The sequence below is a fragment of the Hemicordylus capensis genome, chromosome 5 (genome assembly GCF_027244095.1).
Source record: "Hemicordylus capensis ecotype Gifberg chromosome 5, rHemCap1.1.pri, whole genome shotgun sequence".
In the NCBI taxonomy this organism is placed as follows: Eukaryota; Metazoa; Chordata; class Lepidosauria; order Squamata; family Cordylidae; genus Hemicordylus; species Hemicordylus capensis.
Window position 1 is genome coordinate 135,081,731 of NC_069661.1, and position 18,719 is coordinate 135,100,449.

General features: G+C 42.1%; 1 protein-coding gene across 4 annotated transcripts in view; it reads left to right on the forward strand.

Moving 5' to 3' along the window:
* Window positions 1–18,719, forward strand: part of EFCAB6 (EF-hand calcium binding domain 6) — a 280,127-nt gene that overhangs the window by 166,841 nt on the left and 94,567 nt on the right. For all 4 annotated transcript variants that reach the window (XM_053257507.1, XM_053257509.1, XM_053257508.1 and 1 more), the window contains 2 exons: window positions 9,228–9,386; window positions 13,472–13,627. In XM_053257507.1, the coding sequence (XP_053113482.1) occupies window positions 9,228–9,386; window positions 13,472–13,627 (315 nt within the window). The remainder of the gene's footprint in view (window positions 1–9,227; window positions 9,387–13,471; window positions 13,628–18,719) is intronic.

The window sequence follows — 18,719 nt, forward strand, 5'->3', positions numbered from 1 at the left end:
CTGACCTACTACTGGGATTTTTGACCCAGATTAACTCCTTGAATGTTTTGAAAAGACATGGCAAAAATATTTTAAATAAATAAAGTTTAGTTCAGAAATGTTTCTATTCCTCTCTTAAAAAATATTCTTGCTGCCATCAGATGGTAGCCAATATAGCAAGCAATGTAGAAGATTTTTTGAAAGAAGCACTTCCCCAAATCTCAGTTAACGCAGCTGGTATTTAAGAAAAAGATAGGCTTCTCATCCTGGTTGTCTCTCCTGGTTAAATGTGGTTTAACCAAGATTGCTTGGGGAATCTGTGTTCTCACAACCAGCTCCGCAGGACTCAGCAATCCTGGTTAACTCTTTAACCATGATCTCTGTGATTGTGAGAACTCAGACTTTGCCAAATTTCTTATTTCTCTACCCAGTTATCTCCAGAAAGATGTATAGGTAGTTGTATCTTTTTTCCTATTGAGAAAAATGGAAAGCTTGTGTCTGTGTTTGTTTGCTTAGGAATCTGTATGTGAGCCAATAATTGTAGTAACCTGTCACGCGCGTGTGTGTCAGGCGATGGGGATACAGAGCTGAAGGTTTGTCACAGAAGGGGTACACTTGTTTTTTAAAAAGGTTGAAAACCTTAATCTATATTGTATAACTTTGATTTTCAGATTATTTCACAAAAAATCAAGTGGTCTGTGATAGACTCAGATGTACATTGTCTCACAATCCAAGTACTTTACTGTGTGGTTTATTTCCTAGCAGTGATTCATCACTGAATTATTTCTACCCCATTGCTTTTCATTTTCCTCTCTTATTCCTTAAGGATGTCATGTGACAGTGTCCCTTTAGCATTAAACCATCTGCTACTCATGCTCTACTTTAGATAACCTAAAAACAAAATCTAACTTTCCATGTGATTAAATGAGTTAGTGCATTCAGCCTGTGTTTGGTCATATTCAAGTTTTCCACCAATGGCAATGAAACCATCTTCCATCCTGCTACATTGCCCACACCTCTCCTGCATACTAGGGACTTACTTCTGCTCAGCAGGCCAAGATAGGATGCTTATGTGCAATCATTTCAATGGCCCTGCTCATCTCCTTGTACTTGAGAGAGACATGTCATAACAGGATTGTCCACTCTCTCAACAGAAAAATCCCCCAGAGCCAGCAGAAATTCATTAGGATCCATACATTTCTGGGTGTGGAACATCTTAATGGCTCCCCCACCCTTGCAGGAGTGTGCTGGGCCTACCTTTAGTCCTGTCTACCAGATACTCTATGACAAACAGTATGGAGTATGACAACGGATTCATAGAGCATTGCTACTTGTGGATGACCCAAAGACTAAATCAAGCGTGTGACCGAATTATGAGGGAGAGCTAGAAGCAGTGTGTCTCAGATCATGTGTGACTGACTGACTGACTGACTGATTGATTAAGTGCTGTCAAATCAGTGTTGACTCTTAGTGACCACATAGATAGATTCTATGTGCACCCACCAAGATTGGCACAGAAATATAATGCAGTCCTGCTGTGTGCAGGTGATATGATCCTTTTATCCCAGACGCCCATAGGACTACATCGAGCATTGGCACAATTAAGTTTATTTTGTAACAGAGATGATAGAGGTAAACCACAAAAAGACAAAAGTTTTGGTATATACCTGGCACATGAACGGGAATACAATTGAACAAATTAAATCTTATAACTACTTAGGCGTTGTATTCCATTCATCTGGCTCCCATACTTCACATCAAAAACATATTATTCAGAGCGCCCAATTATCAATGAATCTAATTAAATCATTCCATTTCTCAAAGGGAGCTTCGTACATCCCTGCTGCAATAAAACTACTATTGGCCAAAGTATATCCTCAGATTAGGTATGGTGCACATTGGGCTCATTTAGTAATTTTGCTCCGCTAGAAACACTTCAAACTAAGTTCATAAGAGCTATATTACAGCTGCCGTGCTGTGCCTCAAATACTGTCATTAGAAGAGAATTAGGTCTGGTTAGATTTGAATCATGTTATTGGAGATCTATTATACTTTACTGGTTAAAATTGGTATTCACAAAAATCGGCTTAGTACATTTAATTTTGGAAGACTCTTTTAAATCCAAATGGAAATTGGAAATTACAAAAAAATTATTACTATACGGATTCTCTCAAGATGATCTTAGTAGATTAGGTTTTGGCCAGGCTAGAAGAACAATTGTGCAACGTATCCATGACGTGGAGTTGCAAGTGGAACGTGCAAAGTTATCGAGTAACATTTACATAGGAAGTCAGAGCATCGAGTTCAAGCCTGCTACATATTTAAGTAGCATCCTAATTCCAAAGCTTAGATGAACTCTAACACTTGCCCGTGTAAATGCTCTCCCAACAGCTGTGCCCCATGGGAGATTCCAGGGTATATCATATGCATCAAGATTATGCCCTTGTGGATCTGGTAATGTTGAAACAACTGCTCATGTTCTTCTGTATTGTGATTATTACAGAGACATAAGATGCCAACCAATTGCCCCACTTTTGATTAATTTTCCAGGTCGTTGAGATTATTTTTATTTAAACTATTTGCTCACTAATCTTAATTCGGATGTTATTCATGTTGTGGACAAATAGTGTTATATAATATGCCAAATGCGTATACATGTAGCCTGATTTATATGATTATCTTACTTATTATTATTATCATCCAGTTCAACCAGGGGCAAAACCGAACTGGGCCAAACTGGCCAAACTGGTTTTGTGCACACCCCTAATTGTAACTTCAGAACCATGTTGGAAAAAGCTCTTGAAGACATGGAATAAATCCTCTTCAGCTTCAGTTTGTTGTTTCGCTTGGATCTCTCGGCGGCGTTCGATACCATCAACCATGGTATCCTTCTGGGTCACCTGGGGAGTTGTGGATAGGAGGCACTGCTTTGCAGTGGTTCTGCTCCTATCTCTCGGGTAGATTCCAGATGGTGGAGCTTGGTGACAGTTGCTCCTCAAAATGGGAGCTGTTACATGGAGTCCCCCAGGACTCCATTCTGTTACCAATCCTTTTTAATATCTACATGAAACCGCTGAGTGACATCATCAGGAGTTTGGGTGCTGGGTGTTATCAGTATGCTGATGACACCCAAATCTACTTCTCTTTTTCATCTGCATCATCAGGCAATGGTGTTCATTCCCTAAATGCCTGCCTACAGGCAGTAATGGGCTGGATGAGGGATAACAAACTGAAGTTGAATCCAAGCAAGACGGAGGTGCTCATTGTAGGGGTTCAGAATCTGAGGGATGAGTTAGAACTCCCTGTGCTGGATGGGGTTACACGTCACTGGAAGGAGCAGGTACACAGCTTGGGAGTACTACTGGACCCAGGCCTCACCCTGGTATCTCAGGTGGAGGCCATGGCCAGGAGTGCTTTTTATCAGCTTCAGCTGATTCGACAGCTGCATCCATTCCTTGAAGAAGACAACCTCAAAACAGTGGTGCACCAGCTAGTAACCTCCAGGCTTGACTACTGCAATGCACTCTACATGGGGCTGCCTTTGTATGTAGTTTGGAAACTTCAGTTAGTTCAAAATGCGGCAGCCAGATTGGTCTCCGGGGCAACTCGGAGAGACTGTTTTGAAGCAGTTGCACTGGCTGCTGATATGTTTCCAGGCAAAATACAAAGTGCTGGTTATTACCTTTAAAGCCCTGAACGGCTTAGATCCAGGTTACCTTAGAGAACGCCTTCTTCTGTATGATCCCCACCACATATTAAGGTCATCTGAGTAGGTCTGTCTCCAGTTACCACTGGTACGTCTGGTGGTGACTCAGAGGCAGCCCTTCTCTGTAGCCGCTCCTGGACTGTGGAATGCGCTCCCTGCAGTAATCCATAATTTGAACTCTTTATTGGCTTTTATGATAGCCCTTAAGACCTATCTGTTTAGCCTGGTCTTCCAGGGTTTTTAAATTGTTGTAAAGGGTTTTAATGTATCTGTTTTTCAGGGTTTTTAAACTGTTTATTGTTTAACTGTTTTATGGTATTTTATAATTTTTAATTGTTGATTGATTTTAACTGTTTTTGTTTTATCTGTAAACTGCCCTAAAACAATTTTGGAAGGGCAGTATAGAAGTTGAATAAATAAATGACAAACAAACAAACAAACAAACAAACGTCTTTTGTTCCTTGGCCTTTTCTGAAACCAGCTTGAACATCCAGCATTTCCATTTCCATGTAGGGCTCTAATCTGCATTAGATGATCCTGAGCATTATTTTGCTAGCATGTGAAATTAAGGATAATGTGCAATGGTTTACGCAGTCTGTTAAGTCTCCTTTCTTTGGCATGGTTATGTAGACTGAGCTCTTCCAATCTGTTGGCCACTGTGTTGTTCTCCAAATTTGCTGGCTTGACTGATTCTTCTTCTCTTGCCTGCCATATTTCTGTAGCTATTCCATCAATTCCTGTAGCCTTCCCTTGGTAATGACTGAAGTGCTGATTTAACTTCATCTTCCTGTACTAGAGGTTCCTGCAAGTAGGGAATATCTTCTAGTGTATCTTGGATGTTGACGTTCCTGCTGTACAGATTTTCAGTGTACCCCTTCCATCTCTGTTTGATCTTCTCTGAATCAGTTACTAACTGTCCTTTGGCACCCCTTAACATACCAATTCGAGGTTAGAACTTCCTTCTGAATTCATAGATCTTTTTGAAAACTTTCCTTGTTTTTCCATGACTAGTTCCATCCTCAAGGTCTTTACAAATGTCATTGTAACACTGCTCCTTGTCTCTTATAACAGTTTTCTGAAATTCCCTATTAAGTTCCTTCCTTCCTTCCTTCCTTCGATTTCTATACCACCCTTCCAAAAATGGCTCAGGGCGGTTTACACAGAAAAATAATAAATAAATAAGATGGATCCCTGTCCCCAAAGGGCTCACAATCTAAAAAGAAACATAAGATAGACACCAGCAACAGTCACTGGAGGTACTGTGCTGGGGGTCGATAGGGTTAGTAACTCTCCCCCTGCTAAATAAAGAGAATCACCACGTTAAAAGGTGCCCCTTTGCCAAGTTAGCAGGGGTATGAGGTCTTTATCTTTCTTGACTTTGGCTTCTCTCTTCTTCTTGGCAGTTTCCACTGTCTGTTCTGACATCCATTTTACTTTCTTCTATTCCTTGGTCTTGGCAGTCTCTTTTCAAATTCGTCCTTAACAACTTCTTTGATTTCATTCCACAGTTCCTCTGGTTCCCTATCATTGAGGTTCAGAACTTCAAAGCGGTTCCTGGTGTTCTCCCTGAAAATGGTGGGTACATTCTCAAGATCATATCAAGAGAGAGCCAGCGTGGTGTAGTAGTTAGAGTGCTGGACTAGGACCAGGGAGACCCAAGTTCAAATCCCCATTCAGCCATGATACTTGCTGGGTGACTCTGGGCCAGTCACTTCTCTCTCAGCCTAACTGTCTCGGGTTGGCTAACCCAACAGGATTTACAACCCCCTTCAGCACTCCCCAGTGAGTTAACAGAAAGTGGCAGTGGAACTGCACGAATGAAAAACAAAAGGCTCACAAAGAAAAACAGTAAATGAATTAAGTCCCCTGAACTAAACTAGGTACTCCCCTCTAACAATAACTGAGTAATAAGTGAAAAGAAAACAGAGCAAGGAGTGAAAATCACAAAGGATGACAGAAGCAAGAATTAACAGAACAAAGCAGGAAAGCATAAACAAGGCAAACTGGAACTCGGACAAAGTTTTGGAATTCAAATAGCACACTGTCTGCAGCCAGCAAAAAGTTACAAACAGCATCTGAGCAAGTGAGACTGCTAAATATATATGGCACAAGAGAACCAGCATCCCATCAGGCTTCCCTGAGTCAGCACTTCAGCTTCCTCTGCTGTGATCTCCTGCACCTGTGTGACTGCCACTAAGCCTGCCTCTTGAGATGCCTTCTCAAGACAGGTGAAATCGCAGGCTCCTCCCCATCAGCAATCATGTCTGGCAGCTGTTGTGAATCCTCAGTTCCAGAGTCTGGTCTCCCTGCCAAATCCTCTTGCTGTGCCTCTGAGCCCTCACTAGCAGGCGAATCCTCCTGCTCTGACTCTTCTGAGTCAGACGTCTTAGCCACAACACTAACCTACTTCACAGGGTTGTGAGGAGAAACTTAAGTATGTAGTACACTGCTCTGGGCTTCTTGGAGGAAGAGCGGGATATAAAATGTAAAAAATAAAATAAATAAATATTGTGGAAACTGGATAGCTTTGTTTTTCTGCTTTAGCTTGATTTGGAACTTGCACATGAGCAGTTCGTGATTGTAACTATCAGGCAGTAATGGCCTTTCCTTTCCTCTAAATAGTGAACCCTGTCCTGACTGACAGGCAATGACCTCTGGGGATCAGCCACTCAGCACATGGTGGCTGTAACCTAGAGGGCCTGGCTCCACGAAGTGAAGGCTGTCTTTGTGTTCAGAAGGAGTCAGGAGGGAGGTGAGAGAGTATAGGGAGCAGGCTTAGTGAGCACCAGCCATGAAGCCTGGCTGCCTCATGGCCAACAGCCACCCTGGAGACTTCTCTTATGGAAGGACATCTGAAGATCCTTGAGAGACAGGATTGCAGGAAACTGTATTTATTTTTTTATTTAACGTATTTCTATACTGCCCAAAACTTATGTCTCTGGGTGTAATTATCTCCTGGAGTTTGGGGTGAGTTCAAGGAAGCCAAGGGCCTTTTGGCCTTCGGAAAGACTTAGGGAATAGTGTGATAGCTAGCCTGTGTTAAGACTTATTTTCTTTCCTTTTGTGCTATGCAAATCCTTACAATTGGTTTATTTTATTTTTTATTTGTAACGTAACAAATCAAGACAAACTGAGCCAATGCCCACTTCCAACTAGGGCCTTGTAAAAGTCTCTGTAAACTCTCAAGGGGGCTTTTTGTATTTTCTTGCATTTATGTTCTATGCAACTGGGTAACCACGATTTTAAAAGTGTGCCGCCCCAATATCATCTGAGGGTGCTTTTTGAAGTATTTGTAGTTACTGAGTGTTCCTTTTACCTGAAACTTAGAGCTGAGACTGCCTCATACTGAAGCACTGTAGTATTTTGAATAAAGTTTTTCTCTTTTTGTTCTTTGGACTTTACCTGCCTCTGAATGGAATCTTAACTCAGGAAAAAGGGGTTTTTACTCTGGTGCAAACATACCTCAATGTTAATTGTTCAGCAACATACCAAGTTTTCTCACCACATGGGAGCTGCACATTGAGGGTTTTTAATATTTTTCCATTGGTAAAAGAAGGAGAGTTTCCCAGGAATTTCGCCCACACCAGGAATTAAACTCTGTTTAAAAAGTGGGTGTGGTGGCAGCGATATATCTACCACAAATGGTTAAGTTTTAAAGGAACAGCCTTTGTTGAGCAAACATGGAGGGAATGAATCAGCATTTTCTTTCCCCCACATGGGCTTGCTCTGAGACAAAGGCTGGACTTAAATCCGCTATTCGCAACAGTGATCTGTTCCACAATCAGCCCCTGGCCACATTTTTGCTGTTATAACTGAGCTCTTCCACCTCCTTGCAACAATAATGTAATCAATTTGATTTCTGTGTACTCCATCTGGTGATGTCCATGTATATAGGTGCCACTTTGGTTGTTTGAAGAATGTGTTAGCAATGAAGAGATCACTGGACTGGCAGAAACTAATAAGTCATTCTCCTATTTCAATTCGGTTTCCTAGGCCATGCCGCCCAACTGTGTTTTCCTCCTTAACATTTCCAACTTTGGCATTCCAGTCTCCAACCAACACCAGCACATCTTGCTTGCATGTTCTGTTAATTTCAGATGGAACTTGAGCATAAAACTCATCAACTTCCTCTTCTTCTGTATCAGTCATTGGGGCATAGACTTGAAAAACTGTCATGTTAAAGGGTTGTCCATGAAATCTAATTGAGATTTGTCGGTCACTGATCACATTGTACCCAAGTACTGTCATTGCTATATCCTTCCTGACTATGAAAGCAACACAATTCCTTCTTTGTTTTTCATGTCCTGAGTAGTAAATGGCATGATTTTCTGACTGAAAGTGTCCTATTCCAATCCGTTTTAATTCACTGATGCCCAAGATGTCAATCTGTAGTCGATTCATTTCATCTTTCACTGTGTCAAGCTTTCTCATATTCATACTTCTTATGTTCCAATCATAATTCTGTCTTTACAGCTTCAGATCTTCTTTTCCCGCATGGCAACATCAGCCACTAGACATCCAAAGGCTGTAGCCTAACCACATCATAAACACCATCGGTACTCTGAGAGATCCTCATCTTTTCCTCAGTAGCATGTTGAGTACCATCCGACCTGAGGTGCCCTCATCCGGCACTACCTCAACAATCATTATATCTTGTCTATCCAAGTGGTTTTCTTGATAAAATACAGGCGGGGTTTACCATTGCCTTCTCCTGCCCAGTATGAAATGATGCCTTTGTTGTCACTAAAGTGACTGTCCTTCTTATATTGCTGTTGCCCAATATAGGTGCTTTCTTGCTTTAGCTGGGTAGCTTGGATGACCTTCGTGCCTTTGGTGACCCTCCTGGGAGTATATCTCCCAGCCTACTTTGCTCATCCCTTCCGGGAACATAGAGATCATAGAAGTAGTTATTTTTTAACAGTTCAGCAGATAGAAGTTTCTGGAATCAAACTGTTTGTGACCAGATACAAGAGGATTACACCTAAAAAGATAGTAACCTTATTATTATTTGTATTTGTTTATTTGCATCAGTTTAGAGCCTTATTTGAACCTCATGTGTTCTGTCAAAGACAATTGATTAACTGTGAAGGGGAACACATGAAAAATATCAGAATACAAAACAGGATGATGGCCTCTAGCTTAGATCACTTGAAAATGATTAGGTAAATTGGTCTGTCAATGACTGTTAATTATGGTCATCACCTCCATGCTTTGTGATGTTCAGAGGCATCGGGCTGGCTGTTGTTGACCATGGAGTGCTGGCTGAGTTAGATCTTGGTCCAATCTAGTAAGGCTGTTCTTATGTTCTTAATATCCTCATAGATTTTGTAGTAAAGATTCTTAAAGAGAAGATTAGGTTTCTGCCTGGTGCTCTCAAAAGATCTTTCCTGTGAAATCCAGGTGGATGCGGCCTTCTAGTGGGTACCTTTCCCCTCTCCCTAATGTGAATTTCTTCATGGAAAGAATTAGGTCTATAACTTCCAATAATCTGTGTTGAGTCTGTAAACTAATATCTGATGAAAAGAAATGTGTATTTTAAAAGGTATGACCTGAATGCAAAGGGCTATCTTACCCATCAAGAATTCCTGCAAAAAATGGGGGCAGAGTATACACCTCCTGAGACCTGTTTACGCTTTATGGATAATAACAAAAAGGTGGAAAAGAAGCATGTTGACATCACTGAGATTATAAATAAGATCAGGTAAACAAACAAATTACTTTCATTGTGCTTATGAAGGTGAGATAACTTTTAGTATGGCTCTATATTTATACATGTGCTTATCCTCCTCCTCATAGTGGGCAGATTTCTTGTCTTTTAAACTTCTCCACACCTGAGATGTTATTTATACAGAACTGACAATATACATGGTGTTTTACAGAGTAAATTAAGCAACAACAACAACAACAACAAAAGACACACAAACACACATACACAGAAGACAGAGCCCAAGGAGCTAATAATCTAAATCTGAAAGGTAGGGAGGGGGGAGGGAGAGGCAAGGGCAGCATCTTTCTGTGTGATGAGCAAACATGTTTTGAGCTGTGAATTTCTCCCAGAAAACTGAGAACCAGTTTAGAAATTCCTTTCCCCTGTGGCAACAGATCACTTCGTAGTTCATTTCTCTGTATCATGACACAAAACTGACTCACTGTATGAGTTTATGCCATCACAGTGAATTTTCTCACCACTATCTATGTAGATAGTAGAGGTTTGCAAAATGTTTTGATTCAAATAGATTTGAGCCCAAAATGGGCCATTTCAGGTGATTCAGTCTCAAAATAAAACACCCTTAAAATAAAGGGCCTGTTTTGAGTTTGAATTGAAATGACCCAGTTTTAAGCTTGGATCAATTCAAATGTTTCAAGAGCTATTTTGAATCCAGTTTTTTCCTTGCTGATTGGTTTCCCGGCACTGGCTTCCGATTAGCTGCTCCACTCCGATTTTTCAGTGGCTTTAACTTGGTGCTTTTGAATTATTTTCCTTGAAATTGTTTTGAAGTTGATTTGTCGAAACAGCCGGCTTGGCTGCTGTTTCGATGAATCATTTCTAGTATTTTGCAATTTGAAACAAAGTGCAAAATCCATTTCATACACACCCCTAGTAAGTAGTGACCACCAATACAGAAAACCTCTGCAAAATGGCCCAGAGCATATAGTACACAAGTATAGTTTCACAACATGTGGGACTCTGCTACTACTTTTACACTACAGGGTTGTTGTTGTTTTTTGCAATTTAACCTTTAGACCTTGTCTTACTTCACCCTACCAAGTGAAATCTGTGGTTTGTGTCCAGGGAAAAATAGGAAGGATATATATCCCAGGAACACCTTCACATTTATTTATCTTAATAGCAAATGAAGTAACAGAAGGGACCTCCATATGTAATTTTTGTTTGTCAGTTTTTTGTACCCAGCACTACTTGTATCAACCTAGTTAAGCCTCTTGTGCAGAACTTAACATTGCTCTTATATGCTGCCCTTTCAGTTTTATGTTAAATGCTTTAGAGAACATGGTCATTATCTGGCAGTTTTAAAGCAGTTCAGCTGACAAAGCGGTCTGAAGAAATTAATATTCAAGAAGGGGAAACATCTGGGTATATAATTTTTCCTTTTGTTTTAACTCAAGAAGAACAAATGCCCCAAATTAGAAACATTCAAACAGTGCTTCTCCATTTGCTAGAGAAGATTGGGGAGGCTTGTGTTTTTGGCAGCCTGGCTGGATCCATAGTTTTTTCTCAATTTTCTGCCATGCTTGGAATAATTACTGCTTGGCAACCATTTACTGAGATGAAGAAACAGTTGAATGTCTCAGTTTTCTAAAAATAAGGATAGAAAGAAAGGTTTTTATTCCCTCCGCCCGCTTTATCTAGAAGGTATACATGAAACACAGCAGCAGTGATGAAGAGCTATCATTTTAGTAGCTTACAAGTGAGTGTAACATACATCTGAAAATGATTCCAGATAGCACCAACAGTAAAAACAAAACCTAAACACCACATTGTAGTGGTTCACCTGATACTAAGAATGTAAAGAAGCTGCCAGGGCCCAGCTGATGATGATGGTGACAGCATTTCTACAACACATTTCAAATTATAACACCTCACATATATTATTGGCAATCTTCACAGTAGTAATCCTATAAGGTAAGTCAGTATTGCTATCCCTATGGGCTGATTCAGGATAGAAGGTGGAGGTTTAGTGACTCGCCTAAGACCACCTAGTGTGTCTGAGATGTACTGTGAACTTCCTAGTCCACAGCTCAGGTTCTTAGCTTCAATGCTATATCATCTCATAGGCCTGCCACCTTGCAACCCAGACACTGGACATAGACCTTTAGATCCCATTTAAGTAGAGACAAGGCAGCAATGACTCCTGCCCATTTCTTCCCTTGTTCCCTCCCTCAACTGCTTTACAACACTTCTGCAATGCTTATGCAACGCTTCCCAGAGGGTGGGGCAACTGGAACAATCTGTCTCAGGACACCACAAAGCAAGTCACTCCCACCCCATCTCAGCAGCTATGTACCATTAATCTCTGTCCCAGCCCTGCCACATTGTTCAACAGAATTCTTGGTATTTTCTTTAGCATTTCCTTTGGCGGGGGGAAAGGGAATGGTTTATTAGAGTATAAGATGACATAGAACTGTAAAATGACGACCCTGATCTGTCCACGAGAAACTGGGCAAGAAGGAGCTACATGTGAGAATTCTCACAAATGGACCATCTATGCAAGAATTCTCACATACGTCCCCTCAACTTTGTACACACATGCATGAATAATTTTAGATCAGCCCCAACGTAACACCTGCCACAGGCCCTATACATCCACTGTGTGGCCCTGGTCCAGTGTCTGGGATGCAAGGTGGCAATCTTACCAGTTCACCAGTTTCACAATGCTCTGCTCCATGTTCTGTAGAGATGTGTATAAAACCAATTTTTTTGACCTGTTTGAAATTCAAATCAAATTCTGAAAATTCATTTTGAATTTGAATCAAATTTGAATCTGGTCTCGAAATTGAATTCAAATTCAGATTGACCCTGTTTTGGAACTTCTTAAAAAAACAATCAGGGGCCTTGAATGGGTCCAAGAAAAGGAGCCAAACACTCTCAAATTGAATTTCAAATCAAATTTCAAAAATTCAATTTAAATTCAAATCAAATTGCCATTTTAAGGGAATTCAAATCAACCAGATTCAAATCGAATCAATTTGAATCAATGTGCAAATCCCTAATGATCTGCCATTCCATGCTGAGCACGATGATGGCAAAGCTTCTAATCCTACTTAAGCTTGTCCCACTCCCACGCTAAGTCAGGACTTTGCAACATGTGATAGGGGTGTGCAATTCGGATTTTCGGTGTTTCGATTTGGATCTGAATTGAAACACCCCCAATTCATTTTTGGGTCCGAATCTGACCCATCCAAATCACAAATGAGAGTGGATTCATGGTTTGTATTGAAAATCTCATTTCCTACCAAAGAATCTACACTCATAACACCTCAAAAGCAACAGAACCCTGTAACCCGTGGGTTAGAAACCCATGGGGGTGGTTGACACCCTATGTGCTCTACACCACCACTCGCTCTGGGCCACCCCAGAACCCCCCAAGTGCACTTATGGGGCTGCTGAAACCTCCATTATACCTTATGGGGTAAAACCATAAAGACACGTAAACTTCAACAAATCACCAAAAATCAGCCCTCTGCCCAATCCCTCTGCAATTTGGGTGGTAGCCTACACCCATTAGGAACTACCACCCCACCCCACTATTTTGGCCCTTGGACCTGAAATTCAAGTAGATATCAGATCAGACCTTTTTGCATTGAAGTCAACGGGAGGCAAAAAGGCGGGAAATTCAAATAGACGTCAGAACTCAAAATGGAGGAGGAAGAAGAAGCACTTTATTAGCCACAAAATGGAGGGCCGAAACTACAAATAATTCAGAGCCGAAACAGGGGTGATTTGTTTTAGCTCCAAAACATTTTGGGAGGGCAAGAGGGTGATTCGTTTCGGCAATGAATCACCCAAAATGGGTAGTTTCAGGTAAAGAACTTTCTGTACCAGAAACATTTCACACATCCCTAACGTGACTCACCAAGGTAAATGCAGCCCCTCCCACCCCTCAATTTTATATTGCAGGCTCCTAGGAGTTTGACAGTCTGCAAAAACAGGAGGCTTATTCAGCCCCACAATATGTAGTTGTACAAGTCTGATCTGAATTTTTACAAACTAAGAAATTAGTTTTTTTGTTTAACAAGAAAACTAAACTGAACATTGGCTTTCTTTAGGGAGAAGTACCGTGAATCCTCCCAAGACTTCCATAAGGCCTTTTTGCATCAGGATAAGAACAGAGAAGGCTACATAACGGTGGACAACTTACGCAAGATGCTGGAAGACTTTCATTGTCTCCTTGGCTATGAGCAATATAGTGAACTTCTATACAGGTTGTTATGGCTGACATATGTTTAGCAGATCTACCCTAGTTTCATACATGCATATATACATTTATATTCATTTATATTTGACTTTAAGTATGTTACGAATCCTGTACAAAACATTGGACTAATATTCTGCTCCTAATTTAGTGATGACAACATATGCCTGCTTGATATAATTACATATAAATGTCATTACATTAAATTGGGTGTCAACCTCCCCCTGCCCCGCCTCAGTTTGTTTTTTTCTGAATGACCGTAATATCTGCTTCCTTTTGGATGAGTAGAGTCTGAACATTTCTTTTCTCAAAAATCTAAGGAAGAGAGCAGATTCTACAGATGCAATTTAATTTAACCATAGTCTGAAAGCTTCTACATTCCCAATAACGTTTTCCTACAAAATAGAATACTTGCCATTAAAAAAAATAAAATTCAAATTCCAACTTGAAGAGTCAGTACAGATGTCACACAGAACCTTGGTTTATTTCATGTAAACTAGGTTGCTTTTATCATCTGAACCCATTCTATGGCACTAACCTAAATTTATTTATGGCTAAGATCTGAATCCTGGGTCTGAAGTTAGTTTGTGTACCCAAGTTAAGCCTAACTTGTAATGTGTTGTTCTACATTATATTTGAATCCACCCCCACAATATACTGTCATTTGTATCTTTGACTTTTCCCCCCAAGGGCTGTTGCCTATAGAAACACTAGCCCAGAGCAGCCATGAAAGATGGCAACTGTAGGCTGCAAGCGTCTCTTGTTGGTACCAACTTGGTTTCTCCACTGATCCACCTAGGAACTTATGTCATCTCTCCAATCTTTGCCTAGAAACAAAGTCACTTATAAGATCCAGCTTTCCTTGTAAATCCAAAGGCTTTTAGCAAAGGCAATTAAAGACCAGTCTGCCCTCCTGCAATCTTAGCCTTACCAGAAATGAAATCTAGGGATGTGCAAACAGGTTCAAATTCGAACTGGTTTGGTTCAAAGGTTTGAACTCGGATCAAACAAACAAGGATCAAACCAGTCCAAATTCGAACCAAACAGAGCCTGGTTCAGTTCTGACTGGTTTGAAGGCTCAAGCCTCCATTTTAGGTGCTGGTGTCCATTTTGTGACACTGTTTCACTTGCTGTGATTTGCCGAGCTCCTGCTTATCTGATTGGCCAGATGTGTCTGGCTCTCTGGTAGGTTTTGCAGTGTTGCCAGTCCTGGAGACCTGGCACCCTATTGGCCCTGGGGGAGGGCAAGGTTTGGGGCTCCCAAAGGAAGGAGATTCAACTTCGACTTAAAGGCAGCCCCTGGACTGGCAAAATTACTCTTTGCTGAGATGAGAGAGAGAGAGAGAGAGCGAGAGAGAGAGCTGCTTGCTGCTGCTGCTTTTCTGGGTGTGGTTCAGGGGTGTAACTATAATAGGGCAAGGGGAGACAGTTGTCTGGGGGGCCTACTGCCTTGGGGGGGGGGCCCAGAGGCAAGTCCAATGACTGACTCCCCCAGCTGCGCACCCGCCCAGGCTTCCTTTAGTTGTATTCATCCTCTGAAATTGATGTGAGTGTTAAGACCTGGAGCTACCAGAACAGCATGTCTTTCTCTAGTACTATTAAACGACTTGCATCATCCTCAGTTTACAAAACCTTTTAAAAAAGAATTTAGGATGATGTTCTATTGTGACACATAGGATATAACTATGCTTTTTGATACCACGATTCAGCCTCATTTAAGATTTATTTACTTCATGAGCTGAGCTTCAGTGAGGGGAGAGGGCATTTTAAAATCTTGTCTCTAGGCCCACTCCAACCTTGCTACACCCCTGGTGTGGTTTGTGGTGCTGCCTGTGCAGCACCGTCCCTTGGGGGGTGTTTGGCAAAGGGGCCCATCCCCTGCATCTGACATCAGACACAGCAGGGGGCATGGCCTTGTTCTGAAATGGGGCTGCGTGCCCTGTTTCAGAGCAAATGCCGGTCAGCGCTGTGTATGCAGCATGGCTGAGAGCTGCTCTCCTTGTCAGGAGAAATCCCTCTCCTGCAATCAGAGTGTCTCCTCCTGCTTTAGCCCAGCTAGCCACTGCTGGGGGAGGGGCCCAATTTTTTGGATCACCCCACCTCCCTCTTTTGGCTGACTGCTCTTCCACCTTTATTTTATTTTATTTTATTTTATTTTATTTTATTTTATTTTATTTTATTTATTCAGTGTTCTCTTTTAATTTGTTTGGATGGGTCGGTAGCTGGAAGGCTGTCCATCTGCCCTCCCCCCTGCTTAGTGTGCTGCCAGCTGACCACTGGTCAGGGTTTCTTCTCCTTCTGACCAGTGTGTGGGGCAGAAGCCTCTTTAGGACGACAAGTGGGGTAAGTGATTGTTTTTTGGTGCCCCCTTTTCATTAAATAGGGCCTCCTTGGTTAGGTTTGGAGGAGGTATTTTCTTTGGTTTACTTGGCAGGTTGTTTCTTGTTTCTGCAGGTTCCCCTTAGTCCACCCTGCCCCCCGCATTGTTTTGTGTTGTTGTGGGTGGAGTGAGTGGGTAGGTGTTTTGGTTAAGGGGTTTTTTTTTGGTCAGGGGTTTTTAGCCCCCACATTTTTGTAATTTTAATTTTTCTTTAAAATCCCCTGGGGATTGGGAAGATGTTTGAGTGCCATGTTGCAAGCAAGGCCCGTAGCAGGGTGAGAGGGGTGACCCAGCTGGTGTGGGAGTCCGGGTTGAGGGGCAGAGAAGACAGCACGGGGACCCACAGGTCCCCATTGGTGAATTATTTGTCCCTGGCGAGGTGGCAGTGTGAAGGCTCTCCTATCCAGAGGAGCCTGCTGCCACCGAGCCAGGTCCAGGTGCCTAGTGCAGAGCCTGGCAATGCAGGGGACTCTCCTGCCAGGGAAGCTGCTTCTGTAGCGGGGGTGAAGGGCAGGGCCTCAATGGTTGGGAGTGCAGCCAGACTGTCTCTCTCTCTTGTGGCCTACCACCACTCCTCTTGCCACTCAGTGGGCCCTCCCGATGATGCCCAACAAATCAGGGTGGAGTCCAGTCCTGGGTCCTCTGGGGTCGAGTCTGACTCCGAGAAACCTGTGTGACCTGACCTAGTGACCTGTGTATGGACTTGTGGATGCTGTTTCTCAATGGAAATCATCCTTTCATTGAAGAGAAGGCCAAAAAAAAAAAAAAATTCTAAAAGAATAACATGAACGCCACCGGTTTGGGGGTTCTGGGGGGAGTTGTGGCCCAATGTGCCCTGACCCCAAAACCCACTTTGGGGTGTCCAGGCATCCCCCAAGGGGGCAGGTGGGGCAGCCTCAAATCCCCATTATTCCATATGGGGAAAATGCAAGAAATTGAAAAATCTTCAAAAATAATTAAATATTGCAGGAGTGTCCAATAGCTTTGGAATTTTAGTGATAGTTGTCACCCATGTGTGTCTACCAGCCACCCCAGTTTTGTACCCCTATGGGCACCAAACCAGAGGGGGGAGGGGTTGAGCAAAACCAAATCCAACTTACCCACCCTGGTTCAAGGTCGGTTTGAATTTGAACTGAACCACTCAAACCGTCTTTTGCACACCCCTCCTGAAGTCCAGTAGCAGCCTGTTAACAAAGCAATAACAAAGACAGCACAGGCTGTCTTTCCCCACCCAATCTTCCAACCCTTTCCCAAACCAATCTTTTTCTTGTATCTTGGATTCTATTCTTTACTAGAAAGAGAGAACAACCCCTGTGAGGTTTTTTGGTCGGTTAGCCCAGTGGGGATGCATCACCATTTACAATGGGAGACTTAGATGAGGCATTCTGGAAGGGAATACACCATCAACCTTTTGTACAGCTCTATAGTATTGTTGCTGACAAAGCTCCAAAGAGCATGAAGAACAGGCATCCATGAATGAGCATTATCTGGGGTCATGGGCCATCATGTAGGTCTGCTCTCCAAATTGTGCCTTCTCTTTCTCTCCTATAATTCTAAATCTGCACAGTAGTCCATCTCTGAAATCCTCCCCCCTCTCCCCTTCAGCCCCATGACATTTTCTTGATTTCTCCACCACCTACGCAACTCTTCCTTCTCTGTGTGTCCTGCCAGTCCATCTCCCCTTTGCTCAGGTATGCTATTACTAGCAGGCTGCCTTGTTTCCACCTTCTAAAAACTCTTTTCCTATGCCCTCCTGCTGTTTAAACCCATATTACTGATTCATAGTTAATCCTGTATTTCCATTACTTTACGCCCACTTCTGGCTCCTTTCAGTGTCTCTCAGCTTCCCCAATTGGCATTAGCATTGCTTTCTGCTCAAGCAAGAGTGGATAGGAAATGATGTGCTTGATGTGAGACTGCAGCTGAGGAATGGGAGGGTTAGCACTTTAACAGCTCCTTTGTCTTCTATAGGGAGCTGAGAGCATCTAGAGAACTCAGAAAGTTGTGGAAACAGCCAAGGGAGCTCGTTCTAGGCAAGCTTGCCCCCTTTGTAATTGGGACCAATGGTTTGAAAGCCAGTGATGGGCAAGGGCTTGCCAGGAGCAAAACGGAGCAGGTAGCCTTGGACCCTGCATAGGAGGCGAAGACAGGGAGTGGTACCCTTACAAACTGTGGTTAAGGGAAACAAGCTGAGATTGATGATCATCTGCAGTGCCATTCTTGGTTTATTTCATAAAGCTTAGTTACATTTAACAGGTTTCACATGACATCTGAACTGACCCAAGTATTAATGTAGTGCGTCTGTAACAAATGCAACAAGCCAAGAAATGAGTACGATATCAGCTTAATTTTATGTTCTGGTTTTTTAAAAGGTTGCAAAAACTGGAGAGAGGCCACCAATACCATTACTCTGTAACAATTTTAAGGATAATGCTGTTGCTAACTGTGGTTGGTCCAATAAGAAATATGATAGTTTTTATGTCTTAATTTTCTGGAACCCTATGTACTAACAAGCTGTGCAAATCTAAACTACTGTGCAAATATATGAATTTTATATAGCATGATAATACCAGCCTTTTGTGTGAGCCCAAGGAATAAGCCAATAACTAACCAGAGCTGAGCACACAAGGGACTTATTAAAGGTAAAATATATTTACCTTTCTCTGCAACAGAAATCTAAAGGTGATGTTGTGAGAGTGTAAGATTCAGTAGCATTACATTT